Below are 23,738 nucleotides of genomic sequence, written 5' to 3' on the forward strand. Positions count from 1 at the left end.
GGATCTATTTACACATGGTTCAGGAGATCCTTGAGGGGGCAATCTGGAACAGGACTGCTATGAAGGAAGGGAATTAATTCCCTTGCACCATCTTTCTGATGCAAATACTGTCTTCCAGGAACTCATATTTGGGGGAAGACAAAGGTACTTATATGGCATATCAATCTCCATTGTAACCGAAACCTGAATATGAAGCAAGGGATCTCAAGCCTGGGTAGCTACCATGTGAATGTACATTCAGCATCCATTGTTCACTGACCACTTTCAGAAACTAGATACCAGAAAATATGGATCTTTACAGAGTAAATCAACTGAGTGTACTTAAAAGTAAATCTGTGGAGGATTGCAGTCTGAGTCTGATCTGCAATGGGAGTTCTTGTATTCTTAATCCTACTGTATTGTATTTATTTATCCTAGGCTGGAGGTGGAAAAGATGGGCTGTTCCACCTTAGCCACAACAACCTTGCTGGTAGGACTGGTGATTACTGCCACACTGGCAGAAGTGGCTGAGAACAGGAGCCAAATATGCAAGCCTGCACCGCTCTGGAAGATCAATGGGACAGTCCCAATGGAAGGGATGGAGGGCCAGGTGACAGTAGTGGCACTGTTAAAAGCCAGCTGACAGTTCTGTCTCAAACAAGCTGCCAGGTGAGTTCACTACATGACAGAAGACTGCCTGTCTCTGGGGCTGTAAGGGGGCGCAAGATGCAGTATCACATACATGATAGAATTTACTAACATCATGTTGAACCTAGAATCATACAACTGTAGGGTTACCAGCTCCAGGTTGGGAAATACTTGGAGATTTTTTGAGCAGAGCCTGAGGAGGCAGGTAAGGTTGCCAGGTCCCTCTTCACCACCTGCAGGAAGTTTTTGGGGCAAAGCCTGAGGAGGGCAGGGTTTGGGGAGGGGAGGAACTTCAATGCCATAGAGTCCAATTGCCAAAATAGTCATTTTCTCCAGGTGAACTGATCTCTATCAGCTGGAGATCAGTTCTAATAGCAGGAGATCTCTAGCCACCACCTGGAGGTTGGCAACTCTGTGCATTTGGATTAGGAAGGACTAGACTGTGTGCCATAAAATATTGAATTTAATATGTCCTCCATAGCCCTTTTGAAACATTCTAAGTCAATAGTACACACTCCATGGCTTGTGGAGAGCCATAGTCACGACTGCCATTAAGCAAAAGAGCAACGTTTACTTCTGTCTCTGGCATGAAGCCTACACCTCAGGGAGGCATGCAGTTTACTTATTCCTCTGATGGTGGCTGTTGCAAGATGGGAATCACCTGCTAACAACAAGCCCACTGGACAAGGGCCTTACCCACTTTCCTGAAACATGGCGTAGGTACCACACTGAGGAACTGTGCCCAGAAGAGCCGCAAGTGGCTCCCAAGGCACTGAATGAGTATCGCTGTTCTAAGGGGAAATATTGGAGAATATTGGAAGGGTAGGATAATGGCAGCAAGCATCCCCATACACGGCCAGTGGATCTCCTAGGTGGCCCTAAGCAATCACCTAGGGTGCCAGAAGTTACCTGGAAGTTACATCAGTGCACCAGGGAAAGGTTGCCAGCCTCCAGTTGGGGCCTGGAGATTCCCAGAATTACAGCTGTTCATCACCCTACAGAAATCAGTTCCTCTGGAGAAAGTGGCTGCTTTGGAGAGTGAACTCTATGGAGAGTGGACTCCAAACCCCACTCTCCCGAGACTCCATCCCCAAATCTCCAGGAATTTCCAAAACCAGAGTTGGCAACACTACACCAGGGCCAACTCTGAAGCAGTTGGAATGTGTGCATGAAGTTTATGTGTGTATCAGTGAATATACATATAGTTCTCTTAATGTGCTTGGGAATCCTGAGAAAAGCAGGATTTGCTGTTAGAACATCTGAAAAGCCTCGTGAACTCCAGGTCTGCTGCTGGAAACCAACATTGGCTACAGTACTCTGGCTACAATACACATACACAAGATGGATGCAATTTTCCTTCTGAATTAGATTTTACACATAATCTACAATATTTCATATGATTACAGCTATGCAGAGCTGGACTCTATAACTGCCAACTCGGTGGGTTTAAAATGAAGGTAAGACCTCTGGCTTTTCCCAGATAGCTGAGCTAGTGAGCTAGCCTGTGCAGACTCCTATCCTGGGTGTGTTTTCCTCCCTTATTTCCTAATTTTCTTGCTGTTTCCTACTACCAGTCTTGGCAGCTTGCAGAAGAAGCTGTCCCATGAAGGGATGGTCAATGTAAGCTTCATGATTGTGAATGAAAAGACTCCTTTCTCCCGAGCAATGTATTGGGAGCTCAAGCGGCATGCTCCAGAGGGAATGCCTGTTTACCAGCAGGAGATCTTGGAACCTGATGTCTGGCAAATTCTAGATGGGAACAAGGATGACTTCCTGATCTATGACAGGTCAGTTCTTGAACTCATTTCCCCCACTGTCTTTATAGCAAGGGCATGGAGAAGAGACTCTTTTTATGTATCTCTTGTTAGAGCCCAAGCTCTGGCTATCTTAAAGGATCTTGAACTATCAGGCCAATTTACAAGGTAATTTGCAGGGTTACAAATGCTTATCGCTCTTCAGGTCAAGATGGATCTCCAAGAAATTGCCTAAATTGCTTCAAGATAGTCTATGTGAAAAGCAACTAACACGGTATACAGACAGAGATGAGAGTGAGCTATGAGGATTATAGTACATGGTGGGGATTGGAATCCCAAATTCTTCAATATAGATCTAAACTTAGAGGCCGTTTATGCTTGGTAATTAGCAGTTCGTTCCAGGCTGAAGTACCCCACATTTTTTTTTTTAGTTTTTCACATTGAAAAGCTTTTCTCCCTCTCTGATAATACTAGAACACAGGTCATCTGCTGAAGCTGAAGGGTAAGAGATTCAAAACAGACAAAAGGAAGTATTTCTTCAAATAACACATGGTTAAATTGTGGAACTCCCTGCCCTAGGATGTGGTGATGACTGACAACTTGGAAGGCTTTAAGAGGGGACAGGACATGTTCATGGAGGATAGGGCTATCCATGGTTACTAGTCAAAATGGATACTAGTCATTATGCATACCTATTCTCTCCAGGATCAGAGGAGCATGCCTATTATATTAGGTGCTTTGGAACACAGGCAGGATAATACTGCTGCAGTCATCTTGTTTGTGGGCTTCCTAGAGGCATCTGATGGGCCACTATGTGAACAGACTGCTGTACTTGATGGGCCTTGGTCTGATCCAGCACGGCTTTTCTTATGTTCTTATATTCATCCTGCCTATATTGCGCCAAGGAATTGAAGACTGTGTAAAGCTGCTTGTTGTTGCTTTCTTTTCTAAATATCATTTGCACCAGAGGGCCTTGAACTCTGACTGTTTGAGGAAACATCTAGGAAAAAATGTGGAGACACTGTTTGCATTATATTATGCAACACACACTGGGGCAGCTTGAAAACTGAGAACCAGAGCAGCATAACATTTGAACTGAGTTGAGGGGCCAAAAGGTGAACGTGCTCCTATGGCACTTTGAATCTCTCCAACAAACTCACTGCCCTTACTAGGTGATTCCTCCCTCCCCTTATTCTTTTCTGACTTCATGGGAAACAGAAGGCCAGTTCGGATCAGGCCAGATTCATTCCAAGTATAAATGGATTTTGACACCAATCCTGTAACTTTTTTGTCTTCCATGACTCTTGGACTTTATAGGTGCAGCAAGCTGACTTTCCATATCCAGTTGCCCTACAGTTTCCTGCACTTCCCTTATGTTGAAGCCGCTGTACACTACACGTACCACAAGGACTACTGTGGCAATTGTTCCTGGTACCATTCTAATAGCATCCAAGAGGTAGGAATTTGAACTCTTGCTCCCCCTTCAAGACAGACATTTTGCTCACTTGGTGAAGCTTCTTCATTCTCTGGACCCTGGTCCAGCCTGCTCCTCTGACAGGAAATTCTGAAAGATTCCTTCATACATTCTGCTAACAGCGAGGTGCAGAGGTTAGAAGGTGGAGGATTGCATAGCTTTGTTCACTGGGTCTGTGTGCTGGTCTAGCGTGGAGAAAATGGAGACGCCATGATGCCTCTTTCCCAACCTCTGTTCTAACAAGCTAGAAAGGATGCTGGGATACTGCAAGCCATAAGCAATAAAATGGATTTCAGTAGGGAGAAGTGTAAAGTACTTCACCTAGGCAGAAACAACATAAGGCACAGGTACAGGATGGGAGATAGTTGGCTTGACAACAGTACATGTGAAAGAGATCTGGGAGTCTTAGTGGACCACAAACTGAACATGAGTCAACAGTGTGATATGGCGGCTAAGAAGGCCAATGCAATTCTGGGCTGCATCAATAGGAGTATTGTGTCTAGATCAAGGGAAGTAATACTACCACTGTATTCTGCATTGGTCAGACCTCACTTGGAATACTGTCCAGTTTTGGGCTCCACAATTTAAGAAGGATGTTGACAAGTTGGAGTGTGACCAGAATGGTCAAAGGTCTGGAATCCATGCCCTATGACGAGAGACTTAGGAAGTTAGGTTTGTTTAGTTTGGAGAAGAGAAGGTTGAGGGGAGACATGATAGCCATGTTTAAATATTTGAAGGGATGTCATGTTGATGAGGGAACTAGCTTGTTCTCTGTTGCTCTAGAGACTAGGACATGGAGTAATGGATTTAAACTAATAGAAAAGCGATTCCACCTAAACATTAGGAAGAACTTTCTGACGGTGAGGGCTGTTCGACGGTGGAATGTGCTGCCTCGGAGAGTGGTGGAGTCCACATATTTGGAGTTCTTTAAGCAGAGGCTAGATGGCCATCTGTCGGGAGTGCTTTGATTGTGGGATCCTGCATGGCAGGGGGAGGGTTGGAGTCACTGGGGATGTGAGGGGAGGTAGTTATTAATTTCCTGCATTGTGCAGGGGGTTGGACTAGATGACCCTGGTGGTCCCTTCCAATTCTATGATTCTATGATCTGAGCCATATGAAATTACCATCTTAGACTCATGTTACACAGGCAGATTCGACATTTTAAATGAACATGCATTTTCTGTCCTAAATACAAAGGATGCAGAGAATGCCTATTCAAACTCCTTGCACCAAATTTAAAATAATATCTGTTTTCACCCTGAGTCCATTGGTATAAAAAACCAGAACTTGATGTTATTTTCACAGATAAGTAGCACAGCAGAGACTAGTGTGATGACGACCGAGGCTTCCAGACACAATGAAAAGAGCCCGGAAGTTTCCAGCCACAAGCATGAAGGGAAGAAGAGCAAAGAGGCACCCAGCACTGTGGAGCACATGGCCCATCACATTTCACATCATACAATGAGCAGAAGCCACAGGGCCTTGGGTTTGGCCAGCACATACCAGCCTGTGCCCCATAATCAGAGCCGACTGCAGAAGCAGCAGGAAGCAGAATCTAAGTAAACAAAAATTGCTTTTGTGTAGGCAAGAAGCACCTGTTTAAACTAAAGCTGTTTTTTTTTTAAGCCATGGGTCTAACCTACCGTGTTTAGAGCAACAAAGATACTGAATTTTTCATTCCCTTCCTAAATCAACACAGGCTTTTAAGACTCCTCTCTTAAGATGGCTTTTTGTTATGAGGTCTACACCACTGGGAGTCCTGCTTGATGCAATCTGGCTTCTCATTTTGAATCAGTCTCTGAATACACTTGGACTGCAGCCACATATTGGATATTATGCTATTGCTGTGATACAGCAAGAATTCATAACTGGATTTTCCTGTGTGGACAAGCCAGTCCAGTTGCAAATAATTGTGATAGTGCAATCAACATACAATATCCAGTGATGTATAGGGTGTAGCTCTACATCCCAAAACTGTTTTACAAAGCCAACAATGTCAGTGTTCTGGAGCTCAGACGTCAAGCATTTTTTATTCTCTGTTTTGCCTGTGGTGACAGTGTCCACCTTGCCTTCCTCAGGTCACAAAAGAGTCAGATTTGCCTGCTGGGAAGCCAGGTTTGATCCCCTTTCACATGTCCTGCTTTTCTGCACTCAATGAAGCATGCAGTGTAAACTAGAATACTCCGGTCACTGCAGGCTGACACTGTACAGAAAAGTATGTCAAAGGAACTGGAGAGACAGGATCAGAAACCATCATTGGCAGGTAGGTGACTGAAAGCATACAAAGGAATGAGATCAGAGCAAAGCTGGCTTTGTGCCAGGAACTCAAGGTTTTATACACTGAGATCCACATGTACATTGGTGACATGGAACTTGCCAAGTCTAGGCAGCATGGGGGATAAAGCACTTGTTTCTACAGACAATTGACACAGCCAAGCAGAAAGATTTGAGGTCAGGTTTGGGTAACTGTTGTCTTACTGAGTGTTGAAATGGAAAAGAAAATCCACCCAAACTCTATCTGCCAAAAGTGGTAAAAATGTATCCTGGCAGCAATAAATCCTCTGAAATTATATGCTTGGAGTCTTTGCTCATCTTTACAAATGGGAATGCTATATTTTGTTTCAAACACATTTCACCACTGAAGTATAGCTTCAGGTTGCCGAGCATGTCCCTTAGGATAACTGCATAAGGAATACTAGATAAGCCTTATTCGGAATACTCTGGCTTTCTAAGAACTGTTTTGCTCAGGACTCTTTCCAAACAGTGCCAGGAGGTAACATCACGGGAGGGCCTCAGCCTCTATGCCCTGTTGTTGGACCTCCAGAGGAACTGGTTGGTCGCTGTGTGAGACAGGATGCTGGACTGGATGGACCACTGGCTCTTCTTGTGTTCTTATCAGTATTTTTCTGCCTTTTCTTGTTTGCCACATAATACATTGGCACAATTGGTTGGATACTATCATTTTGTTCAGTCAGTACCTGCATGTTTCCACCAGCTCAAGGTGCCTTCTGCTGATGCAAGATACTCTTGCAACAGAGGAACACACAAGTCATTTATGCATGGGAGTTTTACCTGGGGTTCGATTCTCACTCAACCCACTTTCTGTTGTGAATCCAAAAATTGCTATGCACCAGAAAAGTCACCAAGCTCAAACCTGGAAGATGGCAAGTTTCCCCACTTTTCCCCTCTCCCAGTCCCTGCCTCAGCCATTTCCTCCCCACAGGCACCACTGGTAGGCTTTTCAAGATTTTTCTCCCCAGTAATTGACATAGTGATATACCAATACAGCTATATAGAACTGGCGGGAAGTGCGTGTGTGGGGGGGGGGGGGTCTGCCCTGGGAAAATATTAAAGTGACCACCCTAAGACAAAGCTTAGTTTTGGATGTTCTGCCAATAATACTGATATTAAAAAGAATGGTTGAACAAGACCCAAATCTTCCACATCACAGACTACATAGCTACAGGAGAAAGATAGGGGTGGCCTTTGTAATCTCCTGGGGGCCCAGACCATTAACTCCGATCCTTTGTGAGCCCTCTGCAGTGGAGTCCACCAGTTCACAGAAGAACTGGAACAAGACCTTTCTTTCTTAATCGTGTTTAGTTCTGATCCCTGTTAACATGCTGGTCAAATATTTGCTATAGTCTCCTAAGTGGCCTCTCCCTTTTGCAACAGCCAGCAAAGAGTCTAAATCTCTTTTTGATGGAACTGGGAACTTCACAGATGGCTCCCATTACCGCATGATGGCATGAATTCATCAGTTCAAATGGGCCTGATCTTAATGTTAGTTGTCAAAGGCTTTCATGGTCAGAATTAATCGGTTCTTGTAGGTTATCCGGGCTGTGTGATCGTGGTCTTGGTATTTTCTTTCCTGGCGAAACGTCCAAGACCCCAATCACACAGCCCGGATAACCTACAAGAACCGATTAATGTTAGTTTTTTGGAAGATTGCAGTTATAATAAACAAACTTCTGTGGACCCTAGCTCCAAAATAAATAAGAGGCCCTCATTAATAGGCAGTGTGGAACAGTAGTTAGAGTGCAGCATTTAGACATGGATATTCAGGTTCAACTCCAAGGGGGATATCTTTATTTTAATAACTACCCTGATGGATAGACTTGGTGAGTCCAAATCCAGTTGCAAACATCATAAGTGAAATGTGACAAAATAAAGTAGTAATGGTCCACCAGTAGCAGCTCAAATATTATATGACTGGGTTAGTTGTGTGGCACCACTGTCTTTATGAAATATCACCCCAACTCTGTGATCATGTGTGTAGGGTTGACTATCATTAATTATCCAGCTTTTTTGGGGTTGGCCTGGGCAGCTGTTTTCTTTCTCCCAGCCCCTTCTGGATGGAGAGACAAGGATGAAGAAATAAAACTGGACATAAGCCACCCTGATGGCAAAGTAATCCGAGAGTAATCCTAGATTTCAGGATTTCACTAGAAAAACATCAGAACAGCAGCTGGACTCTCCTGGAAAAGGGCGGATTATCGTGTTGCTTGGAATGCTGAATGAAATGGGTTGGGGGGTTTGTAAGAACTTTTAATACTTATGCTCTGAAGGTGGTCAAGGTATGTTGGATACACTTCACACCTAGAGCGGTTTAGACGTACCTCCCGCTCCTCAGTGAACCTTGACATCCATTCTGTGAGTTTCTGGTAATAACCAGAGATAAAATTTTCAATAGAAAGCGAGGGATAGTAAGAGTCTAAAGAAGGAAAGCAAAATCTAAGAAGCTGGAATGCCTTTGAAGGTGAGAAGATAAGGTGTGTGTGTGCAGGAGATGTTGAACCACCTATGGAGATGCATAGTGCCTGGAATGAGAAAAGAAGGGGCACCAAGAATCATCTTATTAATGGGAACGGTGATCAGAAATATTGTTCCTCTTCCTGAGCCACTGAAAAGAACAATTGTCCTGTGTGAACTATGTAGACAAAGAGGACAGTCTGACAAGTTCTGGTTCAACCAAAGACATTTCCTCCTTTGGGATCAACACATTGAAAGCATTTTTTAAAAGATGCTTCTCAGGTGGTTAAATTGGAAGGGTTGAAGCAGTGGTTATTTTCCCCCTACTGGTGTGAGATTATGAAGCTTTGGTGTGTTTAACAGCAATGAAAATGAAAACTGGAAAACAGTAAACTTTTAAAATGGAGATTTCATCTAGGTCATGTTCCGAGAAATGTCCCGCAGGGCACCCAGTGCTGTTTGACTTACCCTGTACAGGGTTAACTTTGCTGTGCAGCTGCAGGATCATGAGCTAGCAAACCATGAAGTAAATCTGCTTCAGTTGCAAATTCCAGATGCTATTTTCCTGCTTCCATGCACCAATTATGTATCTTGTTAAAACAGAATATGTTCCATAAGAATCCAAATGGTGCCTGATATCTTCTAGAGTTTTTAGAGACATGTGGAAAGCTTACCACACAGCCATAGGCGAAAGGTTTGGGAAATAGGCTAGTTTTCAATATTTTGGTGCTATATCACTGTCTTTGAAATATGCTTGACTTGGATTGGATTGAGAGGGTGATGGAAGGGTGATGAAGATGATTCTGAGTATGGACTGGCAGGTTTTGTATAGAGAGTCCTTTCTCTTATGGATCAAGTGTGGTACAATATGTGTGAGGGAGGACTGCTGAAGTAAACGCCTCTAGAATAACATATAGACAATAACAGTGCAATCCTAAACAGAGTTACTCCTAATTCTTTTGAAGTCAATAGAAAAGTGTAATTTTGCTTAGGATGGCCCTGTAAGAGGTAGGCAGAAATGTTTGGGGGCTCTTTGTCTTGAAATTGTTGCTGCTCCACAGGCTGCAATATACACCAAGGACAGTACATGTGACTAAAGAATTTATTTATGACTGACAGAGGCTATGGGAGTCATGCTGGCAAGCAGTTATGGCAGCGATTGATTAATTTGTTTAAAATAGGAAGAGTAGAGTTTAAACATCCCTGGAAGTCTCTTTCTCAGTTCCAAATCTTGTTCTACACCCTGATCCAAGATTATGGGACTGTACTGGGCATTGAATAGGGGCAGACCCTCTGCACATGGTTAGAAGCATTATAATTGTTAAGAAATTAGCAAAATCTTCAAGTTCATCAAAACACTTCATCAGGCTGGATGTGAAGGAAAGGAAAAAAGGAATGATGGCTATTGTTAGGCTGGCAAGATAAACAAGGTGAAAGAATCCCCTTTACAGTTCATAAGACTGCAGTCTTAGAGATAGCCAGGATATTGCAGGGAGCACATTCTTCCTACAGAATCATACATCACTGACAAGAGACAGTAGCCAAATTAGAGGTTGAGAAGAAGGAACTTCCTGAAGAAAAACCTACATGCATTCCTACTTGTAGTAGTGAAATAGCCTCAAGAGTCAATCTGTAAACTCTCAGATTCCTGATGGTATAAAGACAGGAGTTAAAAATTACATAATATTCTTTTGTATTTCCCCCTAACTGTTCTTTTTCTTCTAACAGCTTTATCAACTTGCAAAAGAAGCTGTCCATAAAAGGTGTGGCCAATGTCACATTTATTATTGTGAATGAGAAGCATATAAAGTCTGAGAACAACTTTCAGGAATTTAAGCAGTATGTCCCGGAGGGAATTCCCATTTACCAACAAGATATCCTTCGGCCTGATGTCTGGAGTGTTCTAGATGGATTCAATTCTGATTTCCTTTTCTGTCACAGGTCAAGATAAGAAATCATCTTTCCTCAAGGCTCTGGGGAACAGCCCAGCTGCATGGTTCTCATACTGAGAGACAGGTGGTCTGTTTCGAACACCCTGCTTTGTAGGTTTGCCTCTGAATCTTAGGCACATGGACTGATTAGTTGATTTGCTAATGCAATACATGACTAATTCATAAAAGCTAGCCTGGGATCCCCTGAGGAATGAACTGAAACCCACCTTTCTTCAAAACTGCCTGTGTGGACTTTCACTTCATTCACATTAATGGAATGAGGGGGGAAACACAATAGTGAGGAAAGAGGAAACATTGCCTCAGGGGGGCAGTTGCATATTGACAATAGATAATTTTCTCAGGGCGAAACTAGACTTGAGAGCAGTGGGGACCTGCTTGATAAACCTGTCTGCTCCAAACGTATAAACCTGGGGTAAATTACTTCCAGTCTCTGGCTCACCCACCCACCCCCCGCCTACTTTCTCAAACACATTTCTCTGAGCAACTTTGGGACACAAAGTTCCCCTTGAAATTCTAAAAACCAGACTCACAACGTACTCTCACTTTAAATGTGACTGGGGCAGACTGAGGTTTTAAAAAATATGTCTGTTGCTGTCACTGCTAATGTAGTCCATGAAGAGTGAATAGCTTAGCACAGAGACAAAAAAAAACGAGGCCAGGGTCAACATCAACGTACCCTGAGGTGGGGCAGCTGCCAGGCCCCATGGTGTCTCATGGGACTCACTACTGATGACTCTCTACCATCCGGGAAAGAGCAGACAGGCAGTGTGAGCACAGCAGTGACCGCAGGTGATGGGAAAGGTTGCAAGTGGGCAAAGGAAGGATTCACAGGCAGGTGAGGGCACTTGGGCGGATGAGCATGGGGAGGGCTGGACACTCTCTGCCCAGAGCCCCCCAAAACCTGGAACCAGCCCTGCATGAGGCACATAGAATTATAGCATCTAGGACCTAAGAACCCCCCAAATAAGCATGCCAGTCTACATTCTCTTGAAAATCAAAAATATTCCTTTCCCTTCTTTGTGTTAACCTTATCATATTTTCCTGTTTTTGCATGCGCGGTGTGCCTCTTCCCTGACTAGCACTAAGGATCATAGGGGTTGTGTAAACTTGCACGTTACTGCTTTATCTTCTACATGCCACCACCTTTTGGCCCAAAGGTTCTTGAACTTTTGGCCATTTGAGAGGGCAGCCAGCCAGGAAATTTTTGAGAAAGTGCTGTATGTTTCCATTCTGCAGTGCCACAAATACTGGGCCTTGCCTTGACAGAAGGCAGAACTTCTGCTTTCATGGAGGCTGAAAAATGGGACAAGATTAGACTGTAAATTGTCAAAACGAGTTCATCAGTGTTCTAATATCCATTAGGCGTTTCTTTTCCTACCCACTATCCAAACTATTTTCCTCTTATTTTATCTGTGTCTTGGTGTGACTCTTAGATCTTGTATCTCATGACAAACCTCTCCAAAGTCCACAAGGTACTCTAGAACATACCACTTAAAAATGGATGAATCCTGGCTTTCTGTGGCATCAACCCTTATCATAATTGCTTTGCAGGTGTGCAAGGCTTGTCTTCCACATTACCTGCCACATTACAGTGATGTTGAAAAAACTGTACACTTGGCAAACCACAAAGACAGGTGTAGCAATTGCCCTTGGTACAATTCCGATCACAACCAGGAGTTGAGATTCCTCCACATCTAATTCAGACATCTGTGAACAGATTAACAATTCTTGATGGGGGCACTAGCCCAATCTCTGACTGGATTCTGGAATGATCCCTAACTCCTCCTCCCTCATACAACAAGAGGAAGCCACACATGGGAAGGGAGCACTGCAAATCCCTACTCACAGGGCTATTTTGCTGTCCCACGAGGCAAAAGCAAAAAGATAAAATGCCTGTTCCATCATTTGCTCTAGTGTTTTGTAGATTCTACTAGATTTTAAAGGGATGAGGGGATAATGCAAAGCATTACAGAGTCAAGGCAATCTGAAATCATCCCATTTAATTACAGGCAGGGACTGCCCTCAGTTTAAGGTCATGCAACCAGAGATATCCTTCAGCTGTATTGTTTCCTGCTCTGTATGCATGAATTTTGTTCCTTGGGAAGGGGAAAAAAGCAGATGCTGTCCAATCTCGGTTTCCTTCTCACTGTTTTGCTTAGTAGCTTGATCTACTCCAGAGTACGTGTCCATATATGTAAATACATCAGTAACCGATGTTACCTTCACAAGTGAAAAACACAGCTGAAGCATGTGTAACTGACGATATCAAGCACAGAGAAGCTCCAGAAAGCACCCAACCTCAAGTATGAAGAGAAGAGCCTACCAACACTCAACCCCAGGCACAAAGTTGACCTCATGTATCCTACATGAAGTATACAACATCCACAGTATCTTGAGTGGCCAGTTCACACCAGTCAATCCTCTACTCAGAGCTACCCACCAAAATAAATAAATAAATAAACCAGAACAAGGTGGATATAGACAAAATAAAGAGGGTAGCATCACTGCAGAACCCCACCCCACTGACCATAAATGGCCTCCATTAATGAGGTGGCACAAACGGAAAGAGTATTCCAGTGCCCTCTCCTCACTCACATTCGCAGTCACACATACACATGTGCACCTAGTCCCCCAATCCTGGTTGATTGTGTGGACCACCTAAGAAGACTGGAAGCAGCATGGGACACCTTAACTACTGATAATTTCCCCCGGCATCCTAGCAAAGTAAAAATGGCCCTGTAAGAGAGGGCCCTATCAAAACAGATCTCTTCTAATGGAGTGAATACTGGGAAGATGTATTCTCACTTCTGGAAAAATCTGAAACAACACTTTCCAAAACAGTGGTGAATTCCTTACTAACAACTGGGAACATAAGGATATTGGTGGGCATTTGAGGTGTGTCACGCCATGAAAAGCCCATCTCACAGTAAGCAAAGGTGGCAGTTTAGGGGAAAGTATGTTAATTTACATATGCTTCCAGTCACAGTCCAGATCCACACATGATCACAAGATATAGCAGAGCCATCTAGTGGAAACAGTACTGTACCACATTGTCCTGGGCATGTGTTGGATAAAGATGCTTCCTCATTTTGCTTTGCAGAGGCATCGTTTGTCTGTCTCATGTGGCTTTTTACAGATATAATTTTTTCCTGTGTAGCATTTAATATCCTGCTTTGACTCACCTGCCTCCTACATTTTACGAGCTACTGGGTAAAAAGTAGCCTCTTTATTAGAGGCACTTCACAAATCTCAAAGCATCTATTCAATTTCATTAAAGGAGTTAACTAATACTCTCATTGCTAGAAAATGCATTTTTTTGCAGATTAGTTGTAAAATTGTTAGCATAACATATCCCTCATCAAATATTTTTTCTCTTGATAAGTTGTTCAGCTGTGTAAAAATTTTGGTCACAAAAAGCCATCTGAATCATTCAGAGCAGATTGTGGTAGATAGCTTTCATCAGAAGTCAACCTTTCCACAGCGTCCTACAGATTCCACAGTAATCTGAAAATGACTTGCAATAATTACTCTGGTAGCTGTAGCTACCAGCTGTAGCATCTGACTGCCTTCAGAAGTTATACTTTGATACTACTGCAGGGGCAGTTTTAGACAAAATGGAATAAACCCAGTCTTCAGCAGGATATCATCAGCTCTTATTTAAATGTACGTTGACTCTTGTGTGTGTATTAAGTGCCGTCAAGTCGCTTCCGACTCATGGCGACCCTATGAATGAAAGCCCTCCAAAATGTCCTATCTTTGACAGCCTTGCTCAGATCTTGCAAATTGAGGGCTCTGGCTTCCTTTATTGAGTCAGTCCATCTCTTGTTGGGTCTTCTTTTTCTGCTGCCCTCAACTTTTCCTAGCATGACTGTCTTTTCCAGTGACTTTTGTTGTCTCATGACGTGACCAAAATACAATAGCCTCAGTTTAGTCATTTTAGCTTCTAGGGTCAGTTCAGGCTTGATTTGATCTATAACCCACTGATTTTTTTTGGCAGTCCACAGTATCCATAACACACTCCTCCAACGCTTTCTTCACTGTCCAGCTTTCACACCTATACATAGTAATAGCAAATACGATGGCATGTATTAATCTTACACTTTTGGGCCTGCCAACTAATGACTTATTGCTTAGGAGGAAAAAAGGAGCCTTTTCATTCCAGAATGAAGCATGTGATAAAGAATATTTTACAGCAAGGTAAAACAGGCCAGTCTTAGAAAGCAACAACAGATTGGAAAGCCAAGAGAAATGAGGTAACCAGATACCCAAGTCTTGGGGCGGGGGGGAGCAGGCACAAAAAGGTAAGTACCTTTGAGGGAAAACTTGGATAGAAAATTTGGCCAATGAAAAGCTAAAGATGATTAAATCAATTTTGGTGGCCAATGTTTGATAAATTTTGCTGCGCAGTTTGGTCTTACGGTTATTAACAGGAGCCAAAATTTTGATAGCAAAGGAGATTTCACTTATATTTCAGATAGAGGTTGCAGTATTGATTACATTTTAGTATCCTGTACTATCAAAGACCTGATTTCTTCATTTTCTCTTAGTTACCTTTACGATAGCAATCATGCTCCCTTGCTTTTAGAATTAAGACTAGGGAATATCAATTCCGTATTTGTGGATAAATCTATGAGAAATGCTAATCTGAGCTCTAACACCACCTCCCACAGAGCCAGGAAATGGTCCTTAGTTATGGCACAGAAGATTGACTCTGCCTTGAATTTCCCAATTCTTGGAGACCTGAAAGAAATTATCATAAAGGGTCCTTCTGAAAACGTGATTCAGTCATACGAACAACTTTTTTGGTTCTTTAAATCCACTGGTAAGAAGGGGCTTGAGGGAATGCGAACAGCAATCCATCCAAGGCCCTTGGAACATCTGCTTTTGGCCAAAGTCACTAGTATGCCTGACTGGCTACTCATAACAGAAAGGGAAAGGACCAAGAAACCAAAAAGGGGGAATTAATGCTATCTAACTTGAAGCACGCCCTGACCTGGATGGCCCAGGCTAGCCTGATCTCGTCAGATCTCAGAAGATAAGCAGGGTCAGCCCTGGTTAGTACTTGGATGGGAGACCACCAAGGAATACCAGGGTTGCTGTGCAGAGGAAGGCACTGGCAAACCACCTCTGTTAGTCTCTTGCCATGAAAACCCCAAAAGGGGTCGCCATAAGTCAGCTGTGACTTGATGGCACTTTACACACACACAACTTGAAGCACAAATGGAACCACAAATAGCGGGCTGAGCTTTGCTAGTACATTGCATGCTAGTTGAGGCCCTCTTTCCCACAACATACGCTGCTATTGGCAAGTAGATCAACACCCTCTCCTGGTACAGAGGGGTTCTGCTGCTTTAAGTGCCATTTCAGAAAAGCTACTGCCTTTCCATGCCATTTTGAGAAAAATTCACAAATTTGACAGCATTCCATTTTCCCCACGTTTAATGACAATACAAAATACTAGAAAAACCATTGGGTCTTTAATTATCCATGTGAGCACAATAAATGAAAAACATTTTCTATTCTAGTACGGACAAATAAGGAAATATAATTTCCTCAATACTTACAGCTGCTGTCAATTAATTTCACTTCATAATTTACTCCAGAGTCATTGTACTTGACAAACTGATTTGAAATAAACAGATTAAATGTAGCTGTAAATCTCTTAGCTCACACAATAGGGTTACTCTTTAAATAAGAAAGGCAAGGTTACACTTTTGCTTTTATACAAATTACAAAACACAGAAATGACGCACATTTATTTGTGCTTGGAGAAGTACTCTTTACTCTTCTGAACATCAGGCTTGATTGTGTCACTCCCAGGTTGCCAGCCAGCTGGACACACTAAAAAGACAATAAAGAACATTACTTAGGAGCACAGGTGGAAAGCAGATCAGAGTCAAAGCCATAGGTTGAAAGCACATCAAAGTTTAAAATCCAGCTATGGACCTACAAGGTGACCTGTGTGTGTTAAGTGCCGTGAAGTCGCTTCCGACTCATGGAGACCCTATGAATCAATGTCCTCCAAAATGTCCTAATCTTTGACAGCCTTGCTCAGGTCTTGCAAATTGAGGGCTGTGGCTTCCTTTAGAGAGTCAACCCATCTCTAAGGTGACCTGGACCAGTGAAAAACTACTAATTGCGGCTTCATCTATTTCACCACAGCAAACTGATGTTTCATGGCTACTCGCTAGCATTGGAACAGTGTTGCCCAGAATGAGATCTATGACAATATGCTGGTCTACCCCCTTTAGATTACTTACAGAGGAAAAAAGCAAAGGCAGACCTTGTGAAAAAAGAAGCTAATGGAAGGAGAAAGTGGATGCCGAGAGAAGAAAGCAAATGCAAGAAATACTGGGAAGAGGGAAACAGACAGGGATTTTTGTTTGTTTGGGTTTTTTGCCATCAACTTATGGTGATCCTGTAGGGTTTTCAAGGCAAGAGATGTTCGGAGGTGGTTTGCCATTGCCTGCCTCCGTATCACCCTGGTATTCCTTGGAGATCTCCCAGCCAAACACTAGGGTCAGGGCTGAGAGTGTGTGACTGGCCCAAGGTAAACCAGCAAGCTTCCATGGCACAAGTGGGGTTTCAAACCTGGGTTTCCCAGCTCCTAGCCTGACTCCTTAACCACTACACTGGCTCTCCAGGAATATTAATAAGTACAAGTAATGGAGACAAAGAATGAAGAATCGATACTGAGGTTGCAGGACAAAAGAACAGCATGAGCTTCTTGATTTTTGTGCAAGTATGAGTGGAGAACTGTGGCTTCATAAGTGGTTATAGCCATCCAGGGGCAGGAGAGTGCTTCCCTTCACTGTACAACTTTGCCTGTTGTGGAGGAGGCATATTGTAGCAAATGAAGCTAGGACTACTACACATCAGCCTGGCCATGCTGTGGAAAGAATACCACCATGGCATGAGCAAGGAGAAAAAAAGCCTTCCAGCCCCATTGCCAATACACTGGAAGATAGCTTTGTTCTAACACTACTGTGGTCATTTGTTCTAACACTACTGTGTTAGAGGCCCTTTGCCCCCTCCTTTCCAAAATGGTGGTGATGGCAGCAAAGTTACCATTCAATGCTGCAACATTGGCTATTTTCCCCCACAGGAGTGGATAGGAGCCAGGTATGTTTATCCAGGTACCAGTCCCTGATTTGTGAAGTGAATGCACATTGACTCCTTCTTACAAACATCCTGTATGCCTGTACATGCAGGATGTCTGTGCGTTCAGTGTAACACATGAACAGGATTAAAAGTTGGTTGAAAGCAAAAGCCTCTGGGAGACTACCTGAGCAACCCAAGACCTCTATCTGTCCTTTCCTTCTTTTATTTATACCCCCTGTTCCCTTCCTATTCTTTTCCTGTAGTTTCTCTGTGAAAGAATTGATATCTGCTGTCTCTTGGCAACTTTAATCTATATCCCCTTAGATATTCAAGCAAGCAGACTATTTTCTACCTAATATTTCAGCTGGAACCAGGGAATCTGTTTCACCTTCATCACAAGGGCAACCCTGATAGGGAAACTGGGAATCCCCAGAACTGTAATCAAGCAATTCATGGCATGTGTTCTAGACTTCTATAAACCTAAGACATCTGAGTCCCCCATCACTCAATGTATATATTTCCCTGAATACGCTCCAAAATGAAGGCATCTGTGAATAACAGTATGGAAAAAACCAAATCTTGGAAGTCTTAGCAGATATCTTTACAAAACTGCACAGAAACTGAATATTCCCATATGCTTTTTGTGTTTGAAGTAGCCATGTATGCCATTGTTTCTTTCACTTAAAAAATATAAATGTTTAATGTATGCATTTTAATCATTCTGAAATAGTGTACACTTCCTGTTTATTAAGACAAATATTCATGACTTAAGAGTTGTTATGGTAATTAAAGGGTTCCTTTTGAAAGAGTTCCTTTAGCATCCTGCTTCAGGGGGCCCTAACATCTGAGGCAACATTAGAAGCTACCTGAGAATGGGCCTTCTTGGTCATGGCTCCAAAACCATGGAATACCTTCCCCAAGGGGAGTCATCTGTCTCCACCCCCATCACTGTCTTCTACTGGCAGGTGAAAACTTCTGTTTTCCCTTAGTGATTCTCCTTCCTGTTCATGTGTTTATGCTTTAATTGTTGCTTTTGTTTTGTACATACGTGTTTTTAAAGCTGATTTTAATGCTTTTGATTGTTCACTGCCTTCAGGGCCCCAAGCTCCATGGAAAGGAAGCATAAAAATGTTTTATTTATCTAAAACATCAGCTAGGCCAGTATGATCCATGATAATCTTACCTTCTCCATGTTTGTCTGTAAACTGAAAAGCCTGAACTAGCCGGAGTGTTTCATCAACTGAACGGCCAACTGGGAGATCATTAATTGTGATCTGGCGTAAAGTTCCCTTATCATCAATGATAAAGAGACCCCTTAAGGAGAGATGAGCACAAATCAGAAAATTTAAGCACATACACTTCCAACACTACAACCCAGAATATAGTATTAAGTTTTGTGCCCCAACAGCATTTTCTATTCTCATCACTCAAGTTCTAGCATATATTTTTTGTTCTAAAAACAATACAGAAATATGCAAAATTTGATTTGCAATTCTTGCCATTAAACATATAGAACATATCATAAAGAGTAATGGTAAAAAACAACTCAAAGTTACGGAGGGATCACAGCCAAATTGACAGTGTCCTATGCAGCAGACTTCGTTATAATAGATTACATCATAAACTTTGCCCCTCAAGATAAGGTTAAAGTTATAATCGGTGCAGCGTAAGGTTTTATAATATTAAGCTCACAATCTAGACCAAAGAAAATTACTAATAGTAATGTCATAACATCTTACTCTTGTAGCTTTACAGGAAACGTTTCCTATCAATATCAGATCTATGTATGTCTGCTGAATATTTGTACATAAAGTGACGTCATTTCACTTCAATAGTGCACAGTAATTAAAATTGCCAAGGCTTTCCTTGACTTCACAAAAGAATAATATCTAAACAGAGCTTCTGGACTGTGCATGCCCTAACCCTTCAACATATATGATATAGTACAAATATGTTCATTTTAGACTTGCTTGCCTGGGATCTTCCTGAACCTTTCTTTTTCCCCTCTTTCAACCCAGATACAAATACCAGATACGTGGTATTGTGCACATTCTTGCACCACTTTTTTACTAGGATGAAGGGAAACATGTACAGGACTTCAAGACTCTTCTCCCCAACATACCACAGGAAAACATTTAACAAGGACATCAAGAATAACATATTGAGGATCACAACAGCATTGGAGTGGTGCTTGTCATCATACCATGCTCTCTAAGCAAGTCACTTAGAGGCTGTAGTTACAGATTTACCTGTAAGAAATGCCTTCATCTTCTTTTAGTATTCCGTACGCTTTAGCAATATCGCACTTTTTGTCAGATAACAAAGGAATGCGCATGTTACCCAGACCACCTTGCTTCTTAGGAGTGTTGATCCTGTAAAGATAGCTGAAAGGGATTTTAGAAAGCCACATCATATTTCAGGAATTCAAGAAGGCTACAGGAATATCATTAGTTTCAAATACTTAAGTATATATTCTTAAGTATGTATGTGGCATTAACCTAAAGGAAAAAATCACTCAGTTTCAAGAATGACATGGAAATACCTTTAATAATACAAGTTATGTTTCATAAACTGCTGGAGTAACACAAGAGCTACCAACCAGTGGTCCAGTCCTACAGCGCTCTTGTGTCTTATGACACAATTATGAACTTGGTGCCAGACTGAAGATCATTAACTCTACAAAATGGGGGCCATGTACAAATAGGGGAGATTTTCCTATAAACCTGGGTCATCCCTCAGGTCTGTAGAAAAATATTTTTTTAATAGAAGGGCTAATTCTAAGATTTTACAAGGTTTCCTCACAAGATATTGACTGACATTTTGGAGTGCCTAGGAAACCACTGTCTGTGGTTGCCTAGAAAAATTTGAAATAGCTGCCAACTTCTTTTTAAATTCAAGGCAACTTGGGGGGGAAAGGAAGGACAGACAAGAGGGATAGAGGCAGAGGGGAACAGAGAATGGAGGAAAGAGGGAAAGGAGAGAGTGTGGCGAGCAAAACCAGCAAGGGGCGCCCTCGCTTGTTATCTCTAAGGATGAACCATGGGAGCCCACAGGCATTAACAACAATGAAAGACTGAGGAAATAGATCCCATACTGCCATATTAGTACTAGCCTTCAGAGAATTGCTGATCTAGTCATGTCACAAGATTGTGAAGGACGGATCTCTTATGGATTACTTGACTATTAACAATGAGAACCAAGTATTGGTGAGCCATAAAGTATTTTGTCACTTGCAAAAACTATTCTTATTCCTAAACTGTTTTGCCCAAGGCAAGAACTTCTGATTAAAATATTTCCTGGCAGCAGCTACTTCTGCTTATACAAGGTTTGGGAGGACTTGCAGAGAAGAAACAAAGCTTGTAACCCAAGAACTCTTACCAGGCAAGGTGGCAGAAGTGGGAGTCAACAGAAGCTCCAATTACTTCACAGTTGATCTTCCGAAACTCCTCAGATCTGTCACTGAATGCAATAATCTCAGTTGGGCAAACAAAGGTGAAGTCAAGTGGATAGAAGAACAGCACAACATATTTGCCTAAGGAAAAAAAAGTAACCAAGTTAGCATTTTTGCATCAAGTAAAGCAACAACAGTGAAACTCACTGTGAATTAAAGCAACAACAGTTTCAGAGGTTACAAGTTAAAAAACTATAAAACCCAACATTAGCAGTATCTTCTTTGGGACATTCTGCTGTGCTCAATTCACCTGAAGCCCCAAATGCTAAAAAGATGTTACAAACAAAAGCTACCTATCACTAAACTGGCAGAAGTGGAACATGGTTTAGCTAAACACTCAGCATGTGCTAGGTTTCCCCAAGTGCTTCATAAGCACTTAGAAAGCCTCTAGAACAGGCTTGCCCAACCCACAGCCCAGGACAGCTATGAATGAAGCCCAACACAAAATCATGAACTTACTTAAAACATTATGTTAGTGGTATGTTAGTGTTAAGTGTATTTTATGTGTGGCCCAAGATAATTCTTCTTCTTTCAATGTGGCCCAGGGAAGTCAAAAGGTTGGACACCCCTGTTCTAGCACAAGTATGTCAAAGATAAAGCCCATGGGCCAGATCCAGCCCTTTGAGAGCTGTTATCCGGCCCGTGGGCCGAGGCAGCCATCCCCCTCCCCCCGCTCTCAATTCTGGGGCCTTGCGATCCATGCAGCTTGCCAGCTGAGACCTCCACATGGAGGTCCAAGCTACACAAGCAGTGGGGATCAGAAGGGGGGGGCTCCAGCCCAGCATGTAGATTGCCCTTTCCTGCTGCCCGCAAAATCAGGGGCAGCTGGGGAGGGTGATGTACCCACTGGGCATGCCAGCCGAGGAAGCCACCTTCCAGTCCCGATCTGGGCTGGCAAGCCCGCTGCGAGTTGGCCAACCAAAGAAACCACCCCCCCGCTTCCGATCTGGGCTGGCAAGCCCACTGCAGGCTGGTACACATGGCCTGGCCCAACCAAATTACCCTTGTAACAAATGAGTCCGACACCCCTGCTCTAGAGGATGGTGAGCACCTGCCCTTGCTGGGCCTAAGCACCAGGGAAGCTAGTTCTGTACTGGATTCTTTGTCTGTTCCACTGATAACTTGAAGGATGAATCTGGCCCAGCCGATCTGTATTCGAAGCTAATGTCTTGGGAGCATTCCCCGCTTCCACTTTGCCTTTGAGAATGAGAGCATTGGGTGAAATGGGTGAAAGCTTGGCTCATTTGCTGCATCTCACAGTACAGCCCACATACTGCGGTTCTGATCGCTTGCTGTCTTCAGTAGGCTAAACATGGGGGAAGCAAAGCCCTTTGTTACTTAGCTTTTGGATTACAGTCTTCCTTATTCAGCCCATCAAGCACAGTTAATCAGAGATGGGGCACAAAGATCAGTAAGGGAGGAGGAGAAACTCTGCTTTCAGAAATCTAAGATGTCAGAGGTTCTAGCCTGCAAAGAAGCCAGTGCCAAGTTGGTTCTGGTTATTTGGAAGCAGTGGTTCCCAACCTTTTTTTGACCAGGGACCACTAGGACTTTTTTGTTCGGTGCAGGGACCCCAAGGTTCAAAATTAAAATTCTGAGAATTTGAAAATAAACTTTAATCATAACTGTTAGTTAAACATTAAACTTAGAATAATATTTGAATATATTTTATAATAGAGAACTTTTAATTGAAAATATTAATTTATTATGGGTTTATAACTTTGTTTCGCGGACCTTAATTTAGTTCTCGTGGACCCCTGGGGGTCCATGGACCCCTGGTTGGGAACCAGTGTTTGGAAGGAACTGAAGTGAAACCATAGGCAAGCCCCTGATGATTCAGGAGCTCGTTAGTAAGAAGACAAGGAAGTTGGCCCACAGATGACTAATACATGTTTCTATGGGCAGAGTAGAAACTTTTGGGAACAGATTTGTTGGTATGCCCCCATTTCAGTCTGCCAGCCTTCTATGAGTAACAAACTCACTTATTCAGGTCTGTGATCCTTGATCTTGAAACGAAACTGTTCTGGATAAGAAAACTAACAGTGTCATAAAGCAATCTTTTGCCATCTAGCTTAATTAGCTTGCTGTATTTCATAATCTTTATTACAACTTGCTTATTGCAAATGATCTGAATCCCAAGGTTACTGTCCAATCACAATAGAAATTTTGCAATATACCTAACATGGTATGCTGGAGGTTGCTTTTGCAACACTGTTAAATTTTCTTATTCTGTATCCAGCAAAGCTGTTACATGTCAGCATCATGCTTTCAGTTCAAGTGACATTAGGATTTTACATGTAGAACATGCTGCTTTTGCAACCCCCTACATAAAAATCTATCAGCTTTTAATACACTTACCTTTGTAGTCTGAGAGCTTGATGTCTTTGAATTCCCCATCAGGCATCACGGCTGTGGCCTGAAAGCCAGGGGCTGGTTTACCAATATGAGCATTTCCCGATGACATTCTGGCAGGATCTGAAGAAATTTGAAATTTGTTAGGTCTTGTAGCTTTTTAAACCCTTCTCCAGAGACAAACAAACTAGCATTATTTCAGACTGCATTTATAATTTTTGGATTGACTAGAGCAACTGCTGGTTTGCAAAAACACTATAGATGTATAGATTTCA

The 23,738-nt window shown here is 42.6% G+C and overlaps 2 protein-coding genes across 2 annotated transcripts; one reads left to right on the plus strand and one right to left on the minus strand.

Annotated features, from left to right (window-relative positions):
- Window positions 1–427: 427 nt before the first annotated feature.
- On the plus strand, window positions 428–10,558 carry LOC130473264 (selenoprotein Pb-like). Its single transcript, XM_056844787.1, has 5 exons — window positions 428–648; window positions 2,202–2,414; window positions 3,699–3,837; window positions 5,161–5,414; window positions 10,336–10,558. Exons 1-5 carry the CDS (start codon window positions 434–436, stop codon window positions 10,556–10,558), a joined length of 1,044 nt encoding a protein of 347 aa, XP_056700765.1. The 5' UTR covers window positions 428–433.
- A 5,731-nt stretch (window positions 10,559–16,289) lies between these two features.
- PRDX1 (peroxiredoxin 1) lies at window positions 16,290–23,589 on the minus strand. Its single transcript, XM_056844343.1, has 5 exons — window positions 23,470–23,589; window positions 21,039–21,192; window positions 19,910–20,032; window positions 18,844–18,974; window positions 16,290–16,400 (listed from the first exon to the last, which is right to left on the minus strand). Exons 1-5 carry the CDS (start codon window positions 23,573–23,575, stop codon window positions 16,315–16,317), a joined length of 600 nt encoding a protein of 199 aa, XP_056700321.1. The 5' UTR covers window positions 23,576–23,589; the 3' UTR covers window positions 16,290–16,314.
- Window positions 23,590–23,738: the final 149 nt, after the last annotated feature.

Source organism: Euleptes europaea, chromosome 2 (genome assembly GCF_029931775.1).
Source record: "Euleptes europaea isolate rEulEur1 chromosome 2, rEulEur1.hap1, whole genome shotgun sequence".
NCBI classification, from domain to species: Eukaryota; Metazoa; Chordata; class Lepidosauria; order Squamata; family Sphaerodactylidae; genus Euleptes; species Euleptes europaea.